This window comes from Perognathus longimembris, chromosome 19 (assembly GCF_023159225.1).
Source record: "Perognathus longimembris pacificus isolate PPM17 chromosome 19, ASM2315922v1, whole genome shotgun sequence".
NCBI lineage: Eukaryota > Metazoa > Chordata > Mammalia > Rodentia > Heteromyidae > Perognathus > Perognathus longimembris.
The window spans coordinates 7,425,936-7,446,661 of NC_063179.1; the positions used below are offsets into that span (position 1 = coordinate 7,425,936).

The 20,726-nt window shown below is 40.2% G+C and overlaps 1 protein-coding gene across 3 annotated transcripts in view; it reads left to right on the forward strand.

The window, feature by feature from the left end:
• The window catches only part of Trio (trio Rho guanine nucleotide exchange factor), a 272,642-nt gene that overhangs the window by 153,479 nt on the left and 98,437 nt on the right, over positions 1-20,726 (forward strand). For all 3 annotated transcript variants that reach the window (XM_048368060.1, XM_048368061.1, XM_048368063.1), the window contains 11 exons: positions 1,781-1,900; positions 3,593-3,784; positions 4,206-4,355; positions 5,794-5,908; positions 8,202-8,317; positions 11,021-11,143; positions 17,344-17,538; positions 17,633-17,748; positions 18,463-18,529; positions 19,112-19,221; positions 20,299-20,368. In XM_048368060.1, coding sequence (XP_048224017.1) covers positions 1,781-1,900; positions 3,593-3,784; positions 4,206-4,355; positions 5,794-5,908; positions 8,202-8,317; positions 11,021-11,143; positions 17,344-17,538; positions 17,633-17,748; positions 18,463-18,529; positions 19,112-19,221; positions 20,299-20,368 — 1,374 coding nt within the window. The remainder of the gene's footprint in view (positions 1-1,780; positions 1,901-3,592; positions 3,785-4,205; positions 4,356-5,793; positions 5,909-8,201; positions 8,318-11,020; positions 11,144-17,343; positions 17,539-17,632; positions 17,749-18,462; positions 18,530-19,111; positions 19,222-20,298; positions 20,369-20,726) is intronic.

Sequence of the window (20,726 nt, forward strand, 5' to 3'; positions counted from 1 at the left end):
TTCCCTGATCACAACACAACTGTCTTATATGTAAAGTAATATTCCAGCCCCTCCCCCCAGTGTAATATCTAATAAGACAAATGAAGCCAGCAGCCCAGACAGTGGCCTGTCTGCTATGTAGTAGGGATAAACATCCCCTGCCTAGAAGCTGTAGCCCTTGAAAATCATGGCCATGAGGTTGTCCTGTTATTGGTGGTCTCTCCCTTGAGATCTTGAGCACATTCTTCCTAGGCTAAGGAACTATATGGGTTTTTTCCCCCCAATCTAGCAGGATTGATAAAAAGCTGAAGCTTTTCTTCAGTTATCAAGATTCTGTGAAGTACATGGAAGAAATAAAAAGGACAAATGAAAAGGATTGTTAGGCGCTAAATGCCAAAGGGGTTGTACAAGTAAATGTTGCATCTCATTCTGTGGGCCGAGTCCCCAGATGAAGTGGCTCTTCATAGGAGAAGTGAGTCTATCGTGGTCTCTGGGTATACAGCCAGCCAGTCCTGCTGTGGTTGGATGCCATTATTAGAACTGACCCAAAACACTTGTTGGTCCTTTCTGTTTTTACATTTTAAGTGAAACAAAGCATTGTGACCTGCCAACTAAGTGTTTCTTCTTGCCCAAATCAAAACTATTTAAGAAATAACGGAATAAACTAGTGTTCCTCCTACAAGTTGATGTTGCTTGTAGAACAAGTTAACAGGTAGTACATGCTAATATCTGGTTAGTGACCCTATCTTGGTTATAGGTGGCTTTTCTCTCATGATTGAACTATAGTAGTTGTAGTTCCAATCATCACCTCAATATCCAGGCATTTGATCCCTGTGTCAGAAAAGCAATATTGTCATAAACTCCCACAGAGACTATAGCTTTGATCTCATGAGCTAGAATTGTAACATCCTATAAAGAAGCTGTGCTGAGAAGTATTATTTTTAAACTCACCCCAGCTTGCTTGATTTCTTCCTTCCTCCCCCCTCTCTCTCTCTCTCTCTCTCTCTCCTCTCCTCTCTCTCCTCTCTCTCCTCTCTCTCCTCTCTCTCCTCTCTCTCCTCTCTCTCCTCTCTCTCCTCTCTCTCTCTCTCTCTCATGCCAGTACTTGAACTTAGGGCCTTAAACTTCTGCTTTGGTTTTTTCACTCAAGATTACCACTTGAGCCACATCTCTACTTTCCAATTTAGTTTTATTTTTTCAATAAACAAGAGGAGAATATTGTGTATATAACTAAAGGTCTTGGCCATAAATAGCTATCCAGATTGAACTTCCACAATTTCTATGGCCTCTGCTGTCAGAATTGATTTTGTGTGTGGACTTAAGAATCTGTTGTTGAGCCTTGTAATGCAGCTTACTTCACGTTTGGTTTACCGTGCCCTTAACTGACACTAAATTGGAAAACAAGTTGCGGAAGCAAAATAATTGCCTTTATCAAACAGTTTGCAAATTTTGTGTATTCATTAGGTCTGGAAATGTTTGAAAGAAAAGGAAAAAAATTTTTTTTTGAGCATCAGGGGAGTCTTTGTGTTGCTATGTTTGCTAATGTGATCTGCAAACTGTTCTGACCTGTGCTCTTACATTAACAATCCAGTGCCCGTTCCCCACTGGCCACTAAAAACAGGAGTGCAGTTCTTGCGGTAGAGCTCTTGAAGGAATCGGAACTATCCCAGTGGAATCCTCAGGAAATCAGTATTTCACTCCTTCTGGGAGTCCCAGACCACCTTGCAAACTCACATCCCCTCGGTTATGTGCTGCAGCATGCTCTAGAGAAGCCACCACTTGGAGTTACCCTGTGTTTCAGGTGCTGGGCTGGATCCGAAATGGAGAGTCTATGTTAAATGCTGGCCTGATCACAGCCAGCTCACTGCAGGAGGCAGAGCAGCTGCAGAGAGAGCATGAGCAGTTCCAGCATGCCATTGAGGTAAGGCAGCACCCATCTCTGTCGTTGGTTTGTCCAGCCACAAGACCAGCCTGCCATCTCCTATATGGAATCCACTATTGGAGCCAGAGACTCCATTGGTAAAAATGACAAAATCAATTGGTAATTCTAGGAGAAAGAAATAGTACAGCAAAAAAAAAAAAAAAAAAAGAAATAGTACAGCAACCCAACCCCAGGGAAGTGATGACAGAAATCCTGTCCAGTGGTCTCATAACAAGGATACAAGTGGCTAGAGTCCTCCTGTCCTGCTGAAAGGACCCTGGCAGGATGTACTTCTTTGATCAGGATCACATTGAATCAGGGAGTTCAAGACGTAAATGATCTTCTGGGCACATTTTTGCTGTGTAATGAGCTTCAGCAAAGAGAGCTCTGGGGGCTCTTACCAAGACCAGATGCAGATTGTAAATTCAGCAAATGATGCTGTGTGCAAAACTCTTTATGATTGATCTCTCCTTAAAAGTAGCATATTTCACCACGACAAGGGTTTTGGGTCAGTGTTGGGCCAAAAACTATAGTAGAAAGCGTTGGCCAGTTTAGCATGCACACGTTCACTATCAACAGACACACTGGTTTTAGGATTGGTTTCTTTGTGGGTAGGACAAAGTTCTGATGATTGTTCTCAGAATAAAGTTAAAAGCAAATAGAACAGTTGGTGACAGAAAGCTTGTTTCTGGCTCTACTAACATACATATTGTAAGTTGGAGAAAAAAGTCACAGAAATCACTAGTTTCCCCAAATTAACTTACTTTCTTATTTTCATCTACATGGTGCCAATGGACACATGTTGACACTTCCTGAGGCATCAATTCCAGGCCGCTCTTGAGAACTTCATAAATATGCTGAGCCAAATGTTTCCTAGTAATTAAATTGCAAGTTTTTAAAGTGACTTGTGTCTGGGTTAAGTTTGAAACTGTATATTATGTTGAATGTTTTATGGCATCAGTCCCACTCACTTCAAGTGAAATGGAAGATTTTTGTCTGTCTTTTTGAATCCGAATTTATCCCAGCCCTAGCTGCTCCCTCCCTAGGGTTCTCGTTCTTCCTTGGACGGTCCTTGATCCCCAGGCCCTCAGGAAGCCCATTTTCTACCCATGAGTACATGTGATCAAAACTGATGCTGTGTTTGTCATGTCATTTTCTTAGATTTATTACATGGCAATAGACCTTCAGAGAATTGGTACACCCTGAGCTCCTCATTTCTAGTTTTCTTTTCTTTTAAAAATCACTACTAGTTCCTTCAAAAGTTTTCACTGGAGTCTAGAGCTTCATTTGAAAATGAAAATAAAAAGTGTTTACTCTGGCCTTTTTTCCCCTTGTTCATTTGCCTCCAGCATCTATTATAAGAAAGACTAATAGAAGTAATAAAGTTGGAACTGTTCAGTGGGCTTTTTTTGAATATCACTTGTTAAAGTCTTTTCTGCTCAGCTAAGAACCCCACTCCTAAGATTCATTCTATGAGGTCTTGATATAGTTTGTCCTTCATCACATAAACTGAATATAATCTCAGTTGTGCCTAGTTAATAGAACTTTTTCACTGGATTGGGTACAGATCATTTCAGAAGCATCCTAGTGAGTCTTAACTGAAGTTGATTCTGTAAAGTGAAGAGCATCCTGGTTCCTTCAGACAGCACATGACACCCAGCTGAATAAGCCTCTTGTCTTCCTTTTCCCTAGAAAACACATCAGAGTGCCCTGCAGGTGCAGCAAAAGGCTGAGGCCATGCTGCAGGCCAACCACTATGACATGGACATGATTCGCGACTGTGCCGAGAAGGTGGCTTCACACTGGCAGCAGCTCATGCTCAAAATGGAAGACCGCCTCAAGCTTGTCAATGCTTCTGTTGCCTTCTACAAAACTTCAGAGCAGGTCAGGGGAGAGATTCATTACCAGCTGACATTTTACCTTGGACTTGATTTTTTGTGGGACAGCTCAGTCATCCTTAATATGCTCATCCACATTAAACCAGTCAGTTGCAAGTTAAGCAAGAAAAGACACATCCTGGAATTAGAATTATTCTTGCTACATTACCTATCAAGAAATAATTGGTTGGAAAGTAGTTGTGAAGATACCTTTCAAATTTATGATCCAAAACATATCAGAAGGATATAGGAAATTTAGCTTTGGTTTTGTCCTTTCTCTGAAATGTCTCCCTGCTTTCCTTGATCCTTGCATTTGTCCTTAGCTAGGGAAAGACCATGGCTCTTTGCTGTATTCTTGATTAAAAGTGCTTCCAGTGATGTTGATCACATGCTGTGGTCCTAGAGCTTGGAACTTCTTCGTCTCATAGGTGTGCAGCGTCCTTGAGAGCCTAGAGCAGGAGTATAAGAGAGAAGAAGACTGGTGTGGTGGAGCTGATAAACTGGGCCCTAATTCTGAAACAGACCATGTCACTCCAATGATCAGCAAGCATCTGGAGCAGAAAGAAGCATTCCTAAAGGTATGGAGCCAATGGTATTGGGTACTGGGTACACTACACAGATCCAGAGGGTCCACTTGAGGACAGTGAAGAATGCCGCGACTGTGACCTAGGACCAACACCTGCAGTCTGCACAGATTCTTGTGGCCACACATAGGTAGCCCCATACTTGACTTGTGTGGAAAGTGATGGGGTAACAGCATCAGTGATAAGCTAGTTAATGAAAGAAAAGGTTGAAAATATTTTTTTCCATGTGAGATTATACTATCTAATTTGTGTGGTGAAAGAAATAGAAATCTGTATAGATAAAGATCAGTTGATTCTACCATAGTGGTTTTCTTTTTAAGGAAGTTTAGGTGGAAAACCATTGTAGCCTCCACCATCTCAAACAAAGTGGTAAAAGCCCCAACTGTCACTTTGTTACTGTGACTAAAGTTTACTAAATGCAACCACTGTTAAATACCTGAGTTGGAATCACTCTAACTTGCCTTTTATGCTTCAGAATCCATTTAGTAGAAAAGAAAAATCACTTAGTTAATATAATTAGGAAAGATATTTAGGTAAAACTGCAAAAGAAAACTAACTGTAATGAGTTGCAGCTGGTGGTTCATGCAGGTAATTCCAACTACTCAGGAGGTGGAGATAGGAAGATCAAGATTTGAGACCATCCTGGGTGGGGAAGCACTTGTCTTGTCTGTCTGTGGTCTCACCTACTTGGAAGGCAAAGGGAGGAGGATCTTGGACCAGAATCGGCCCAAGCACAAGTAGAAGAGTTTATCTAAAAAAAAACAAACTAAAAGCAAACAAGCTCTGATTACAGCCTACCCTTACTAGGCAAACTTCAACACCCAAGTACTGGCTTTTGCATCACTGAACTAGTCCTTCATGGATACCAGGAATTTTCTGCACATTAATGAAATTACTTGGTCTATTCTGCTATCAGCACATAAACCAATTAATCTATTATACAGTAACACAAAGTAACAAGCCACCTTAAAACATACTGGTTTAAACCTGGGATTGACATACAAAGAACCAAAAGCTAAATATGAACATGTTTATTCATTTACACATTGATGACTGCTTTTATCTACTGTGAAGAATGGAAAGTGTTTACTCTCTACCCCTTATAGAAGTCCATGTACAGAGTAGCTGAGCCTGTAGCACAGAGTCTTTCATAGGGCTATAGTCAAGTATCGTACAGTAGGGCTGCAGGTGGCTGCATCCCTACTCGAGTATACTGCAGGGGAAGGGCTACTCTTGCTCTCCAGCTACCTTCATTCCCCTGCCTCTCAAGTTTATCCATTGGAAATAACTTAGCAAAATATTGTTTTAATTGAAACAGGATTTAACATTCACATTGTTTCAAACAGGTTGGCGATATGACATGCACTAAATGACATATGTGCTAAAATTCATGTTAACTAAAATTCACATTAACATTATTATTATTTCTTAGGCTTGTACGCTTGCTAGAAGGAATGCAGACGTCTTCCTAAAATACCTGCACAGGAACAGCGTGAACATGCCAGGAATGGTGACACACATCAAAGCTCCAGAACAGCAAGTAAAAAGTGAGCACAGGATGAGCTTTAAGTCTCGGGCTTCATCTTACTGTTCACCTCATGTTGGTGAAGCCCCCATTAATGATGTCAGTTTACTAATAAAATACAGAATAAATATATAGGGGCTGATAATAGATTGAAAAATGTACAAAGAAAATACAGCATTCTGGTTATTACTATTAACTATTTCTTAAAGTAAATGAGCATATAAGTAACGGAAAAAAAGAAAACTATAGTATGTATAGACAAAATATTTTAAAGTTAATTCAAGAAATATACCTAAGGCATGTTTAACAAAAAACAAATTGCAGGGCTGGGAATATGTCCTAGTGGCAAGAGTGCTTACCTCCTACACATGAAGATCTCGGTTCGATTCCCCAGCACCACATATATGGAAAACGGCCAGAAGGGGCGCTGTGGCTCAGGTGGCCGAGTGCTAGCCTTGAGCGGGAAGAAGCCAAGGATGGTGCTCAGGCCCTGAGTCCACACCCCAGGAGTGGCAAAAAAAAAAAAAAAAAAAAAAGGCAAAATATTATGTAGTTTAATACCTTTTAAGTATAAAAATATATAAAATATTTTATTTGTTTACATATAAATGCATAGAACAGGCTCTGGGAAAATGTATACCAAGTGTTTGTATGAAAAAGTAAATAAGAAAATAGACACAGCATAAATAACTATCTTGACTTAAGGCCACATAACCAAAGTTGAGTTTTATGAGGGGGAAAATTTGTGATAAACAATTAACAAATGATTGATCTCACACTTTTATAAAAATAGATACAGTTTCAGCAAGCTTTCCACATTACATTTTACTCACTGTTCATCAGATTTATCTGCTGTCATAGACGTCTTACTAGTTCAGTCTAATCCTCTTAAGTTCTATTAGCAAGCATCTGGAAGATAAATTCCTAGTTCCAAGTGACACCTATCCTCTGGTTTACCTAATACCAAATTTCCCTATGCTGTGGTTGCACTCAGTAATACAGGTATATGTTCCTATCCCATTCTCCAATAACAGTGGAAGAGGGCCTCATAGTTTAAGACTGATTAAACATGGGTACATAGTGACTGTGTTTTCAAACTTATATACTTCAGGGCTATGAGTAGAGTTCAGTAACAAATCATGTGCTTATGCATGTGCAAGGCCCTAGATTCAATCTCCAGCAAAACCTCCTTCCCAATGAAAATGAACCTCATATTTTATTTATTAATAGATCATTAGCCCTTTTTCTGTTTACTATAAAATATGTCTTGTGCCTTACATGTTCCTAATAGTTTGAGATTTTTTTGCAAGGGGTAGGAGGAGTCTTCCATACTGGGGCTTTTGTTTGTTTATGCCTATACTGGAGCTTGAACTCGGGGCCTGCGCACTGTCCCTTAGCTTTTTCACTCAAGGCTAGTGCTCTACCACTTGAGCCACAGCTCTACTTCTAGCTTTTTGCTGGTTAATTGGAAACAAGAATCTCACAGACTTACTGCCCAGACTGCTTCAGACCTCAGTCTTCAGATCTTAGCTTCCTGAGTAGCTAGGATTATGAAAGGATATGTCCCGACCATCCCAGGGGACCATGCAGAGATAATCACAGACAAGAGAAAAGGTTCATAAGGAGGTTTATTAGTAGGGCCGTAGTTCCCACGGGAGAGGGAGCTACATGGCGTCTGCACCTTATCCAGGTGGCAGCTTCTCTCTGGGGATAAAGGGGAAGTAAGTAGGTCTTAATAGTGAGTAGGAGTGGCTCATTAGGTATGGGTGGATCTGGGGCTAATGGGAGGAGCTGAGGACCTGAGGCTAGGGAAATGCTAACAGATTACAGGCATGAGCCATAGGCTCCCAGCCCCAGTAATTTCTTCTGCCTTTTTATGTCACATTTTGATGGTGGTCATGGTTTGCTCATGACATTTTTAGTTTTTCTATATTAAGAATTTTTTTCCTTACAGCTTCATGTTTCTCTGCTTCTTAGTTTCTTTCTTCATGCCCCTTTCTTTCCTAAAGCTTTGTTGAAATAAAAAGCTTTGGAATAAAGCTTTGTGGAAATATAGAGAATGAAATAGCCACAGCACACAAAATCTAGTGCTCTACCCTTTTGCTTTGTCTTTCCTTCCCCTCCCTTTCTCCTTAGCATGTCCCACTGATCCAGCCAACCTGAGATGTTACAGACTGAACCTAAGTTTCTGCTGATGTTATAATCATAGTACATTGCTATGGAATTTGCATAAAAGTCTAAAAAATATGAGATTTTTTTTCAGGTGCCTTAATGGAAGTAAACACCAACACACAGCTGTTCCTTTTTTCTCTCAGATATCTTGAATGAACTCTTCCAGCGGGAAAACAGGGTATTACATTATTGGACCATGAGGAAGAGACGGCTAGACCAATGCCAGCAGTACGTTGTTTTTGAAAGAAGTGCCAAGCAGGTCAGCAAGTTAAGCTCCTCTACCTCTACTTCCCCCTCATGGTCATATCTCCATCAGATAGGCAGAATTTGTCATGGAAGACATATCAAAAACCTCTTTGTAATGCCCAAAACAGTCTTGCCTTTGAAATAACAGGTATAAAAACAAATGTTAAAAATAAAGTCAAAACAGAGTCTCACACCATGGTGACCCTCAACAAGTGTGCCGTATAGTTTCCTCTGCTGCCTTTGCCTCATATTTAAGACAGGCAATACAAGTAGTAATTATAATTATTACTTTAAAATATTGTAAAATCCTTTGTCATGTGATTATGTAAATCAGGATTTGATTTTATATTTATTTGTATTTTCAAGACAATTTGTTTTTTAGATAAAGTCAATCTAAAATTAAGTTAGAATTGTGACAGAATTTCTGATAATTCAAATTAGTTTTAAAAGGTTCTTACTTGGCTGAGACAGATAAAAAGGGGTATATTTGACGTGTCCCCTTTTGAAATCACTGGCAGTAAAGAGTGTTGTCAAGGTCATTAGTCATGAAAGATGATTTTAGGGTAGTCTGTTTATTCTGTCTAAAATTCTGGTCACTTCCCTTTGGCCTTCATAGGATAAGCAGCATGTTATACTATTCATTCATAATGAGGGTGGGGTAACGAGGAAAATGCAGAAGAGAAAGCATACTTCTCCAACACCTATGGGAGACATGACCCGAGCTGGAGGCTCACTCAGGCCTCAACTGTCTTTTAAATCCACATGTGACACTCTGAGCCTGCCACAGAGGAAGCATTCAGTAAAACATTTTGCCCCCATGAAGATAAGAATTTCCTCATCATGGTTTTGTACTTAGGAAACAGATTTTTATCACCATTTGATACATTAGCCTTATGATGGATTGGGGCCAGAGCCCAACACTGCTCCTTTGCCCTGAGTTTGGTAAACTAGTGTTTATTGGTTGTAGATCTGGAGCTCTAGTGGCCTTTCTCTCATCTTCACTGACTTTACCAGATGCAGCACTAAAGTACCAACAGTGAGGTGGCTGGAGTCATGTTTTGTTAATGTTGGATTACATTTTTCTAACTTTTAACTTAAAGGTAGTTCAAATATACTTCAGAATTATTAGAGGACTGCTTTCGTTTCTAGCTAGAAATGGTTTTATATTTTTTCACGTTAAAATATAAGGTATCACTCAACTGAGGAGAAGCAAAATGCTAATTAATTGTCCTGACATAAAAGATAAGCTTATAGCATTACTGATGATGATCCATTAGTCTTGCATCCCTCCCAAGTTCTGCTCCATACCACAATCACTACACTAGTAATTACTGCTTACTGATGGCAGCCTTGAGATCCCTCACTAATTTTATAATTCTCAATGTAGAACACTGATATTACTAAGATGTCACTCTCCGTGGTGGAAGTCTTGAGAGAGACTTATTCCCACACACACTCCCCACACTGCCTCTGGACACGTTCTTCCTCTCGGGCATCTCAGGCCCCTCCTTCCAGGTTCTCTTCTTATCTTCACTCTGAATGCTGTCTTTCTCTGGGCTTAGTTTGTACTGTTTTTGTTTCTCTTTCCATTCTTTTTATCTCTCTCCCTGGGGTATCTCTCAGCCCTGACCTTCATTTCTGGTCTTCAGAGTTGTCAATCCCAGATACCTCCTTGACATTTCTCTACTTTGGCCTGAACAGAAGCAAAACACCAGAAGCCTTGGGTCCCTGCTCATGGTACTCGTTTAAGAGGGACCAGGTGTGTTGTTCCTCCTGCTTTTTCCTTATCTTCCCACTTTCACTTCTTTGGGTCTGAGGGATGCCAACCTCAGAAGTGTCTCATGCCTCATCTCTGCCTTTACACACCTCTCCACTGTCTTCTGGTCTGGACTTCTGCTCCTTCCACTAATTCTGCTCCAATTCCTTTTCTACACAGTACTACCTTATAGCCTGTGCTACCCTCCATAGCTCACTTCCAGCCTCTCCTCCTCCACTCAACAGCCATAATGTGTACTAATCTCTGTTATTCCTTAGCCTCGGGTCCTCACACTACTTCCTTGACCTCCTTCTGTTATGGTCTCTTAACTGCCTTTGCCATTGCAACTGTATTCTGAGAATTTCCTTCATATTTGTCTTCCTTTCTGAACTGCAGTGTTAGAATCCAGGCTTCTATTACCAAAGGCCTCCTGGATTCAGCTCTACAGTATATGCTTGGGGGAAATTTGCTGCATGAATGGAGAAATTGGCAGTGATAACATTCATTCATGTCAGTATTAATAGTGTTTTAGAGGTGGGATAGCCATAGTCAAGCATGACGGAAGTAAAATGCCCAGTCTGGAAGCTAAAGTTCTCAGGGGGTTACAATTTACTTTCATTTCTGCTATGAAAATGCCCCAAACACTGGATATTTATAATTAAAAGGTTCACAGACCACTTATTAGTCACACCTTCTCTGTATTCTTGAAAAGACATCTTGGTTGTGGTTTCTTTCACTGTACTATTAATCTGCCCTTAGGATATAAGAAACTCTTAACTTTTTATTCTTCCAACTCAGAATGACAGGATTATGCTTTTTCCAGGCCCCCCCCCCCTTTTTTTTTAACCTTTGGAATTTTGATTCTCTACCATGTCTCTTCAAGGGGATAGCTTGTGCGTACAGGGTACTCAGCAATTTTCATCTTCCTCTTAAACGTTTTTCCATTCCTTCCCTCAATAGGCTTTAGAGTGGATCCACGACAATGGGGAGTTCTACCTTTCCACACACACCTCGACAGGGTCCAGCATACAGCACACCCAGGAGCTGCTGAAAGAACACGAGGAGTTTCAGATAACTGCCAAGGTAAATTCCTCCTGGAGTGAACTGTGTGCAGTGGTCTGTTAGGCTATCTAGGTTTTTCCACAGTAATCTATAGCAAGGCACCTCAGGTAGGTGAGATATTTCTCAAAGACATCTTTTAGAGCACCCTGTGAAATCAGAAACAGGATGAGGAAGGTGGGTTGTTAGTGTGAATAAGGTGATGCTTCCTCCTTACACTTGCCCCTTCAGTTGTCCTTGTCCCCTTACCTTTGTTTCTGTGTCCTTTTGTCCTTCTGATTTCTATGAACATGTCCATCCCCTCTTTACCTTTATCCCTTCCATTGTTTATTTCTCGTCTTTTTCTCTCTCTGCCATGTCTATTCCCCTTTTTCCAAGTTATTTTCTCAGCTTGTGTTTTGTGAAACACTTTTGGGTGGTGACACCTTAACTTTTATGTATTGTGTTGCCCTTACCTGTCTTCAGTTGATGGAAATGTCACAGTAACATCCCTTAACCTCCATCACTCATGAGGCTGTATCTGTCTTATGACTGGCAGAGTTTGTGTCAGTGTCTCTCTGGCTAGGTCTTCTTGGATTTGTGATCCAGGAGACATTACAGATTTTTTTTTTGAAAAATGAAAATAGAATTAAGTATTTAATGCAATTGTATCTTTATGTAAGTATGCAGTATGTGTGAATATATACATATTTTAAAGAAAACATGTAAGAATACACACATGAACTTAAATGGTTCCACAAAGCACACACTTGCAGAGACTGTTGGCTTTTTTTTTTTTTTTAACCTCAGAATGATATTGCTCCCTCGGCCTATGGTGTTTTTGTTTTTCAGAATTTATGAATGAATATTCTTGGAATTATTTTTAGAAGTGATTCTAGTCTTTGTAATAGATTTGAGTTCTTAGGAGAATCTAAAACTTAGGTATGGAAAACAAATACTCAGACTGGATAAAATACTTTGGTTAAAAAGGAGTGTTCTTAATAAAGTAGCAAGAATGATTATTTTCTGAGGCACTTTGCCTGGCTTTGAAAACAAGTAAACAGGAATTTTAAAACCATTAAGAGAAATTAGCCACTTTGTATTGTGCTTTTCTCTGTGTATTTTGCTTTCTGTGACCATTTCTGATACCCATTATTCTTCACTGTTCTCTGCTCCCTATTTCCCAGGCTGTAAGTCTATTTTCCTGTAGCCCGGAGGCTACTTTGGTGTTGAGATATCATTTGGGTTTTTTGTGATAAAGGAGGCTTCTTTCTTGATTATATCTGTCATTCTCAGTATCCTCTAAGAAAACATTGTTCTTTTATTTACAGAGAATTCTTAGCTCTGACAGAACCATCTTCTAGTTGTTACAATAACTACCCTTTAAAAAGGCTTTTAGTGTTCATAGATTTAAAGCTATAAAGCCAAAACAAAATTCTATCTATAGAAAAGTTTATTCAGTTATAATACTTATGTACTTTGTAAGTAAAACCTGTCTTTGTAACAAATGGTAGCTTTATACCTTTAATCCCAGTTGGTCAGGGGCAGAGTATGAAGGATCATGGCTCTTGGCTAACTTTGGCAACAAGTTTGAGATACCTCATCTCAACCAATAAAAGGTGGGCATGGTGCCATGAGCATTTCAGCCGCAGGGGAAATATAACTAGGAGAATTTCAGTCAAGCCTTACCCAGGCAAAAACACATGATCCTGTTTGAAAAGTAATTGAAGTATAAAGGGCTGAGGGCAAGGCTCGAGAGTACATGCCTTGTGAGCGCAAAAACATGGTTTCAAAACTCCTCAGCGTATATTTTTTAAGTACTTATTAAAATAAGTTGAGATGGGATAGGTTCATTGGTTAGAAGATTTATTATACTTTTTAATCACATTCATTCACTCAAGTCGCCCCTACTCAGTGCCATAAACTATTGAGAGCTGAGCTCAGGAATTACACACGCTATTTAGAGATGCAAACATTAAAACAGAAAATTAGTCAATCATATCTCCAGGTACATATCAAGTAAGAAAAAAATAATAAAGGAAGGGCCGCCGGAGGGGCCAGGATCAACATCTTGGAGAAGCCTTTTGACCATCTGATTAGCTTGTTTTTGTTGTTTAAATGAAGTTTTTGAACAGAAGACTTAGCTCACTTGGCTTTGTTTTTAGGAAATTTTTCACATTTTAATCTAGCTTCTATAATCTCAGCCTGTTGGTATTGCATGTTGACAACTACTGTATTTGTGATGTGTGTTGAACATATACAAAAATCTTCCTTTAGCATCTTCTTGCTTTTTGTTTTCCTAATGGCAAGCTACATTTTTGTTTTATAAATCTTTTCATGCAGCACTTAAAACACTAAATGGTTTTCACAGCCCCTTAAAGGTATACATACAGTAAGTAATTTACAGTGCTTCCATGGGTGCTTTTGTCACTATGGAAAGGTAATAGCAAAACAAGCAAATATCCTTGGACTGTGGAGGTGACATTCCCTTAGGGAGGGGAGACCATAAATAAACAAACCCCTGGTTTAGAAGGAGTGATAATCTGAGCAGAGGCTAGTTGCACTTCTAAGGTTGTTGGGGTTGACTTGATAGGAAGGTAGCTCTTATCTGAGCAGAGATAATCTCATGACACTAGTTATAATGTTTAAAAATCATGGAATTAGCCAGGCATCAGTGGCTCACAACTAAACCTAGTTCAGGAGGCTAAGATCTAAATATTCTGGTTCAAAGCCAGCCCTAGCAGGAAAGTCTCTGAGACTCTTATCTTCCTATTAACCACCAAAAAGCAGAAGTGGAGGTGTGGCTCACATGGTAATGTTGCTGCTTTATAAGAAAAAGGAAGGGCTGGGGATATGGCCTAGTGGCAAGAGTGCTTGCCTCGTATACATGAGGCCCTGGGTTCAATTCCCCAGCACCACATATACAGAAAATGGCCAGAAGTGGCGCTGTGGCTCAAGTGGCAGAGTGCTAGCCTTGAGCAAAAGAAGCCAGGGACAGTGCTCAGGCCCTGAGTCCAAGCCCCATGACTGGCCAAAAAAAAAGAAGAAAAAGGAAGGCCTTGAGTTCAGACCCCAATGCTGAGACACACACACAAACTATCATGGAATTATATGCAATTTGTATCATGTAGAAGCAGAACCGTTTTGTATTCCCTCTTATAAATGCTGAATGTAATTGTTATGTGTAAATCCATTTCATTTTATGTTCTAAAAGAACTATTTGTGCAACTCAGGGTTTTCAGTAAAGTAATATTGCCAGTTTAAAGGAAAAAAAAGACAACACTGAAGGCATCTAGAACATCTGTCTTGACCAAGCATTAGTCTAGGAACCAGAGGAAGATAAGAACTTAGAGCAGGTGATGATCTGGGGACCAAATACCCTACTCTAGGTATTAATACACCCTCTGGAGTGTCTTTATAGCTGACTTGACAGGGTGCCTAATGAACTTTGGCTCAAAACTCACATTTTACAAATTAAGATGTTTGAGTAATTTGTTTTGAATTCTCAACACCTTTTGATGACTTCTAAAGCCAATTTCATGGATGTGTGTTAGTATTAGGACTGAACTCATGGTTCTGTCCCTTAGCTTTTTTACTCAAGGCTGGCACTCCACCACTTGATTGTTTGTTTGTTTTTGTTGCGAGTCCTGGGGCTTGGACTCAGGGCCTGAGCACTGTCCCTGGCTTCTTTTTTGCTCAAGGCTAGCACTCTACCTCTTGAGCCACAGCGCCACTTCCAGCTTTTTCTGTTTATGTGGTGCTGAACCCCAGGGCTTCATGCGTGCTAGGCAATCACTCTACCTCTAAGCCACATTCCCAGCCCTCCACCACTTGAAATGCAGCTATACTTCCAAGCTCTTTGATAAATAAGAGCCTCATTGACTTTTCTTCCCAGGCTACTTTCAAACTGTGGCCCTCAGAGATCTCGGCCTCCTCTGTAGCAAGGACTACATGCCTGAACCACTATAGTTTAGCTAAAGCCAGTTTAACCAATAAAACCAGGTTCCATAACAAAGCTGATTATACTTCTTTGAAAATGCAAATGCCCAAATATTAGCTCATAGTATAATTCTAGCTGCTTGGGAAAAGTCTGTGAGACTTCAGTTACATCAACAGAAGAAGCTAGGCATGGTGGCATGTACCTGTCATCCCAGCTCTGGTAGGAAGCAAAAAGTACAAGGATAATGGTCCAGGCATATACCTAGGCAGAAAGCAAGGATCTACTTTTTAAGCAAATAAATAAATAAACAACCCAAAGGCTTAGAGGCATGGCTCGAGTGATAAAGCCCTTGTCTTATAAGTGTAAGACCCTGAGTTCAATCCCCAGTTCTGCCGCCAAAGAAAAGGTTTAGAGATTTAAGTTTCAAAGTAAAGACGTACTGCAAGGCACTGTGCTTTTGGTAGGGTGTATTTGTATTTGTCTGACTATTTTTTTTTGTCTGACTTTTTTTAAGTGCAAAAAAGGGCTGAAAGGTATTGCTTAGTGCTAGAGTGCCTGCCTAGCTGGCACGCAGCCCTTTACTCAAATCCTACTTAATAGAGAGAGAGTGATAGGACATATTCCATTTTGAGGAGTCTCAAAGCCTGTAGTAATAATCAGTAAAATGAATGTGATTTGATGTGAAAGATGGGGTAAGAAATCAGAGCTGAGGGGGCTGGGAACATGGCCTAGTGGCAAGATTGCTTGCCTTGTATACATGAAGCCCTGGGTTCGATTCCTCAGCACCACATATATAGAAAAGGCCAGAAGTGGCGCTGTGGCTCAAGTGGCAGAGTGCTAGCCTTAAGCAAAAAGAAGCCAGGGACAGTGTTCAGGCCCTGAGTCCAAAGCCCACGATTGGCAAAACAAAAAAAAAAAAAGAAGAAGAAGAAGAAGAAATCAGAGCTGAGTAAATTTGTTGCCATGTATACCTAACTCTAAGTTTTAGGGGGTAGTCTTAACTTTATTCAAAGTAATAAAGTTGCAAGTCAAAGATTCTTCTATGTACATATAAAATGAGTAATGAGTATGCCCAACCAAAACAAAACTGAAAATTACCTCTCGTGAAGATAATTACTGGACTAGAGAATTTTCCTTTGTATCTCTTGAAGTTTAAAAAAGGAACTGAAGGTGCACTATGGATGCATTTCAGGAAAGCCAAAAAATCCTCTTGCCTATGTCCTCAGGGTTGTGGATTAGGGGGTCATGCAGAATAAACAGGCAGGAGGCACAGAACTGTCTGCACATGTGCTTCATAAGAGGACACAGGCATCCCCAGGAGAAGAGTAATAGAACTGTGAAGAAAACCTCCTGAGGGAACATTCACTCTTCACATTCTGACTAGTCTCCTCACAGGTGAAGACACTGTTGACAGTTGGTATTAGAGTCTTGCTTTATTATTTTTATTTTTTTGGTTCTTAAAAATTACATTCACTAGGGGCTGGGGATATGGCCTAGTGGCAAGAGTGCCTGCTTCATATACATGAGGCCCTGGGTTCGATTCCCCAGCACCACATATACAGAAAATGGCCAGAAGTGGCGCTGTGGCTCAAGTGGCAGAGTGCTAGCCTTGAGCAAAAAAGAAGCCAGGGACAGTACTCAGGCCCAGAGACCAAGCCCCAGGACTGGCAAAAAAAAAAAAAAAATTACATTCACTAGCTTGAAATGGGTGGCTCATGCCAGTAACCCTAGCTACTCGGAAGGCTGGGATCTGGGGATCAAGGTTCAAAGCCAACACTAAACATCCCCATCATTTTGTTTAATTTGCTTTATGCTGTCTTCTCCTTTTCCTTAATGAAACTATGTATGTTTTAAAAAAAACAAACAAACAGCTTTTTGAGTTTTGTGTCAGTAGCTCATGCCTATAATCCTAACTACTAAAGAGACAGATCCGAGGATCACAGTTCCAAACCAGCCTAGATAGGAAAGTTCATGAGACTCTTATCTCCAATTATTTACACAAAATGGAAGTGGAGTTGTAGCTCAAGTAAGGAACCACAGTGCTTAGGCCCTGAATTGAAGCCCTGGTACTGGCGCTGCCTCTCCCCACTAACCTCTCCCCCCGCCCCCAACAAAAGAAACCATGCACTGTAAAAGAACTGAGAAAGATGGTGAGTCTCCACTCAAGGGTAAGTTGAGTGGATTTTAGACCACAAGCCATCTTTCTGTTAGCTTCATTTCAGGCAGCTTCCCACTGCCACTGTTTTTCTGGGTTCTGACAGTTGGGTTTATTTGCTTCACAATACTTTCCTGTTGTTTTTTGCAGCAAACCAAAGAGAGAGTGAAGCTATTGATACAGTTGGCTGATGGCTTTTGTGAAAAGGGGCATGCCCATGCAGCAGAGATTAAAAAATGTGTCACTGCAGTGGATAAGAGATACAGAGATTTCTCTCTGCGGATGGAGAAGTACCGGACCTCTTTGGAGAAAGCCCTCGGGATCTCTTCAGATTCCAACAAATCGGTGAATTACTTTGTACAGACTGATCAAATCCTGGTGCTTCTCCCCAGTGTCATGTCTTCTGATTTAATTAACTGGCTTCATTGACTCATTCCAGAGTAAAAGTCTTCAGCTGGATATCATCCCAGCCAGTATCCCCGGGTCAGAAGTGAAGCTTCGTGATGCTGCTCATGAACTCAACGAAGAAAAACGGAAGTCCGCCCGCAGGAAAGAGTAAGCAGTCTTTAAGAGTTTATTAGCAGTGGTTGAAAAAGCAAAGGAAATGCATCTGCACAAAGAGGCTTCTGTGTATGCTTAGCAGTTGAGTGGCTCTGAAACTTTCTCTTCAGAGGGCTTAGACCTTGCAGCACACACAGCCCCTTCACTACCTGGTGAGACAGTGTCTTCATTTGTTTCTCGGTGCCTCTCTTTCTTTGGAAGTTTGAAAAGTTGTTTCACATTAGTAGGAGAAACGAGTAACACAAGTGGAGGTTTTTAGAAGTTGTACGTAGAGCAAAAGGTTGCTCTGCTCAGTAGTTACCACCTGAGGCACTTTTATCCCTGAGATGTTTGACAGGTGAGAAGAGAAGAGGTTTTGGTTGTCACCAATTGAAGGAGTACAGATGCCATCCAGTGGGTGGAGACCAGGGAGCTACTAATCATCCTCCAACCATGCCATAGAGTTATCCCACCTGAGGTCAGCGAAGTGAGAAATCCCTGACCTATGGCTATGTTGATAAGATATTTTCAGAAAACTCTTTGTCTTTGATTTCATTAGTGGGTACTATTCTTCTGTCTGTCCTTGATTTACTTTGGTAAAGCCATTACTTTAGTCCTAAAACTTTTGATACTCTCCCTCTTATTTCATAAATTTTCATAAAAGGACCTAGAAAATTAAGCATGTATCCTGGAAGGAACTAACTTACTTGCTGTCTTATTTTATTTAAGGTTCATAATGGCTGAGCTAATTCAAACTGAAAAGGCTTATGTAAGAGACCTCCGAGAGTGTATGGATGTAAGTAGGCTGGGTGTTTGTTGAGATTGAATTTAATTTTGGTGTTTCATTCCTACCTATTGGTGGTTCTTAGAATGAACCAAGTTTAGAGTTCCTATTTCTCCTCTTCTGTGACATTCTAGGAGTGCTTGTAGCTAATCACAGAGATGACACAGCACTAACTTCTCATGCCGTGCATCACATGATGGCAGGCTGACATTCTCTCTGTGCAGAATGTTACAGCAGCTTCAGAGAAGTGTGCCTGCTAATGATGATGCCACTGAACTCACTAGTGTCCTAAATGTTAGCCTTTGACATAGCTTAATTCTCAAATTTGAAGCTGGTAATAAGTTTAGAATAAAAAGAATAAGAAGTCTTCTCAGGAATTACTAGCAAGTGAAGTTTTTTTATGTTTTATTTATGTAAAATAATTTATATCTTATTTATGTAGAATAGTTTTAATGTGTCATGAAAGATTTCATTTTCAAATTACATTTATTTATGCATTAATTCTGAGTGTGTATTTACAGGTGTCAGAAATAGCTGTCTCTTGAAAGTTTAGTGTTGAGTTGTGCTTAATCCCTCTGTCTCCTTCCTGGCCAGACCTACCTGTGGGAAATGACGAGTGGAGTGGAAGAGATCCCACCTGGCATTGTAAACAAAGAGCTCATTATCTTCGGGAACATGCAGGAAATCTATGAATTTCATAATAAGTGAGTGGCATTAGCTTTGAGAGTGATCACTCTTGAAATCTACACAGTCTGCTGAAATTTCATCACAAGAAATAAGTTTTCTGTTGAACTAAAGTGCAGATTTCAGTGATTTTTTGTTGCAATTTGAATGAAGCTTTATAAGTACTTCCTGCAGAATCATAAGGAAAACTGAAAGTGTGTGTGTGTATGTAGGAATGCTAACTTCTCTTAAGTTACTGAGTAGAGGTAGAGGAAAAGAGAGCTCCCCAGGGGCCTACATGCAGGCTGCTGGTGTTTATTATACTGCTGCTTTTATCATAAGAGAGAAGGGGAAACTAAGGATCAGTGTGCTCTAAAAGTTCTTTTTTTTTTTTTTTTGGCCAGTCCTGGGCCTTGGACTCAGGGCCTGAGCACTGTCCCTGGCTTCTTCCCGCTCAAGGCTAGCACTCTGCCACTTGAGCCACAGCGCCGCTTCTGGCCGTTTTCTGTATATGTGGTGCTGGGGAATCGAACCTAGGGCCTCGTGTATCCGAGGCAGGCACTCTTGCCACTAGGCTATATCCCCAGCCCCTCTAAAAGTTCTTTGATAAAATATTTATACATGTGAGCTCAACATGACATTTTCTCTCATGTGTACATTCAACTCAGTATTTAACCTGTCTTAAACTTTTACCATTGTTTTTTTTACGGTGAGGACATTCAAATTCCTTTTTAGAGCTATATAATGAATTATTAAGTACATTCATCTTGCCATGCCATAGAACACCAGAACTTACTGTTCCTATGAGGCAATAGCATTGTACCTGTTGACCTTTACGCCACCTCAGTCCTCTGTACATTCCCAGCTTCTAGTGACCATCATGCTATTCTGACCTCCTGTGAGATTTGCTCCATCTGTCTAGGCCTCGCTTATTTCTCCTGACATAATGTCCCTCACATCTATCCATATTGTCACAAATGACAGGATTTCTTGCTGTTTTACAGTTTTTTATAATTGTAAAAATCTATACATAAACAGGGTTTTAATTTTGTTTATGTATTTCCCTAATAAAATGTTTTTAAAATACCTTCTTAATGTAATGTTTTTATTTTCTACAGCATCTTCCTAAAGGAATTGGAAAAATATGAACAGCTGCCAGAAGATGTTGGACATTGCTTTGTTACCTGGGTAATGAGGCTTCAGATGCTTGTTCTTTATCAGTTATGTGGTGACGCTGAAGGAAGTTAGAAAGGAGGCTGCTCATTTCTTTAAGTACTATCTTAAGTGCTGATGTCTCTACACATAGAGAAACATACATATTCGCCTACTAGCTGATACTAGGGAATGAGTTTTTGTTTTTGTATTATCCTGGAAGTACTTACGATTGAACTTAGAGCTATATATACTTGCTCTGCAAATGCCCTGCACTTCATCTTATACCCCTAATTCCCTTTTCTTGTAGTGCATTCAACCCTCTTGCATCTGTCTACTAGGTAGCCAGGATTACAGGCAAACGTTACCATGGTTGGTCCTGGAATGAGTTTCT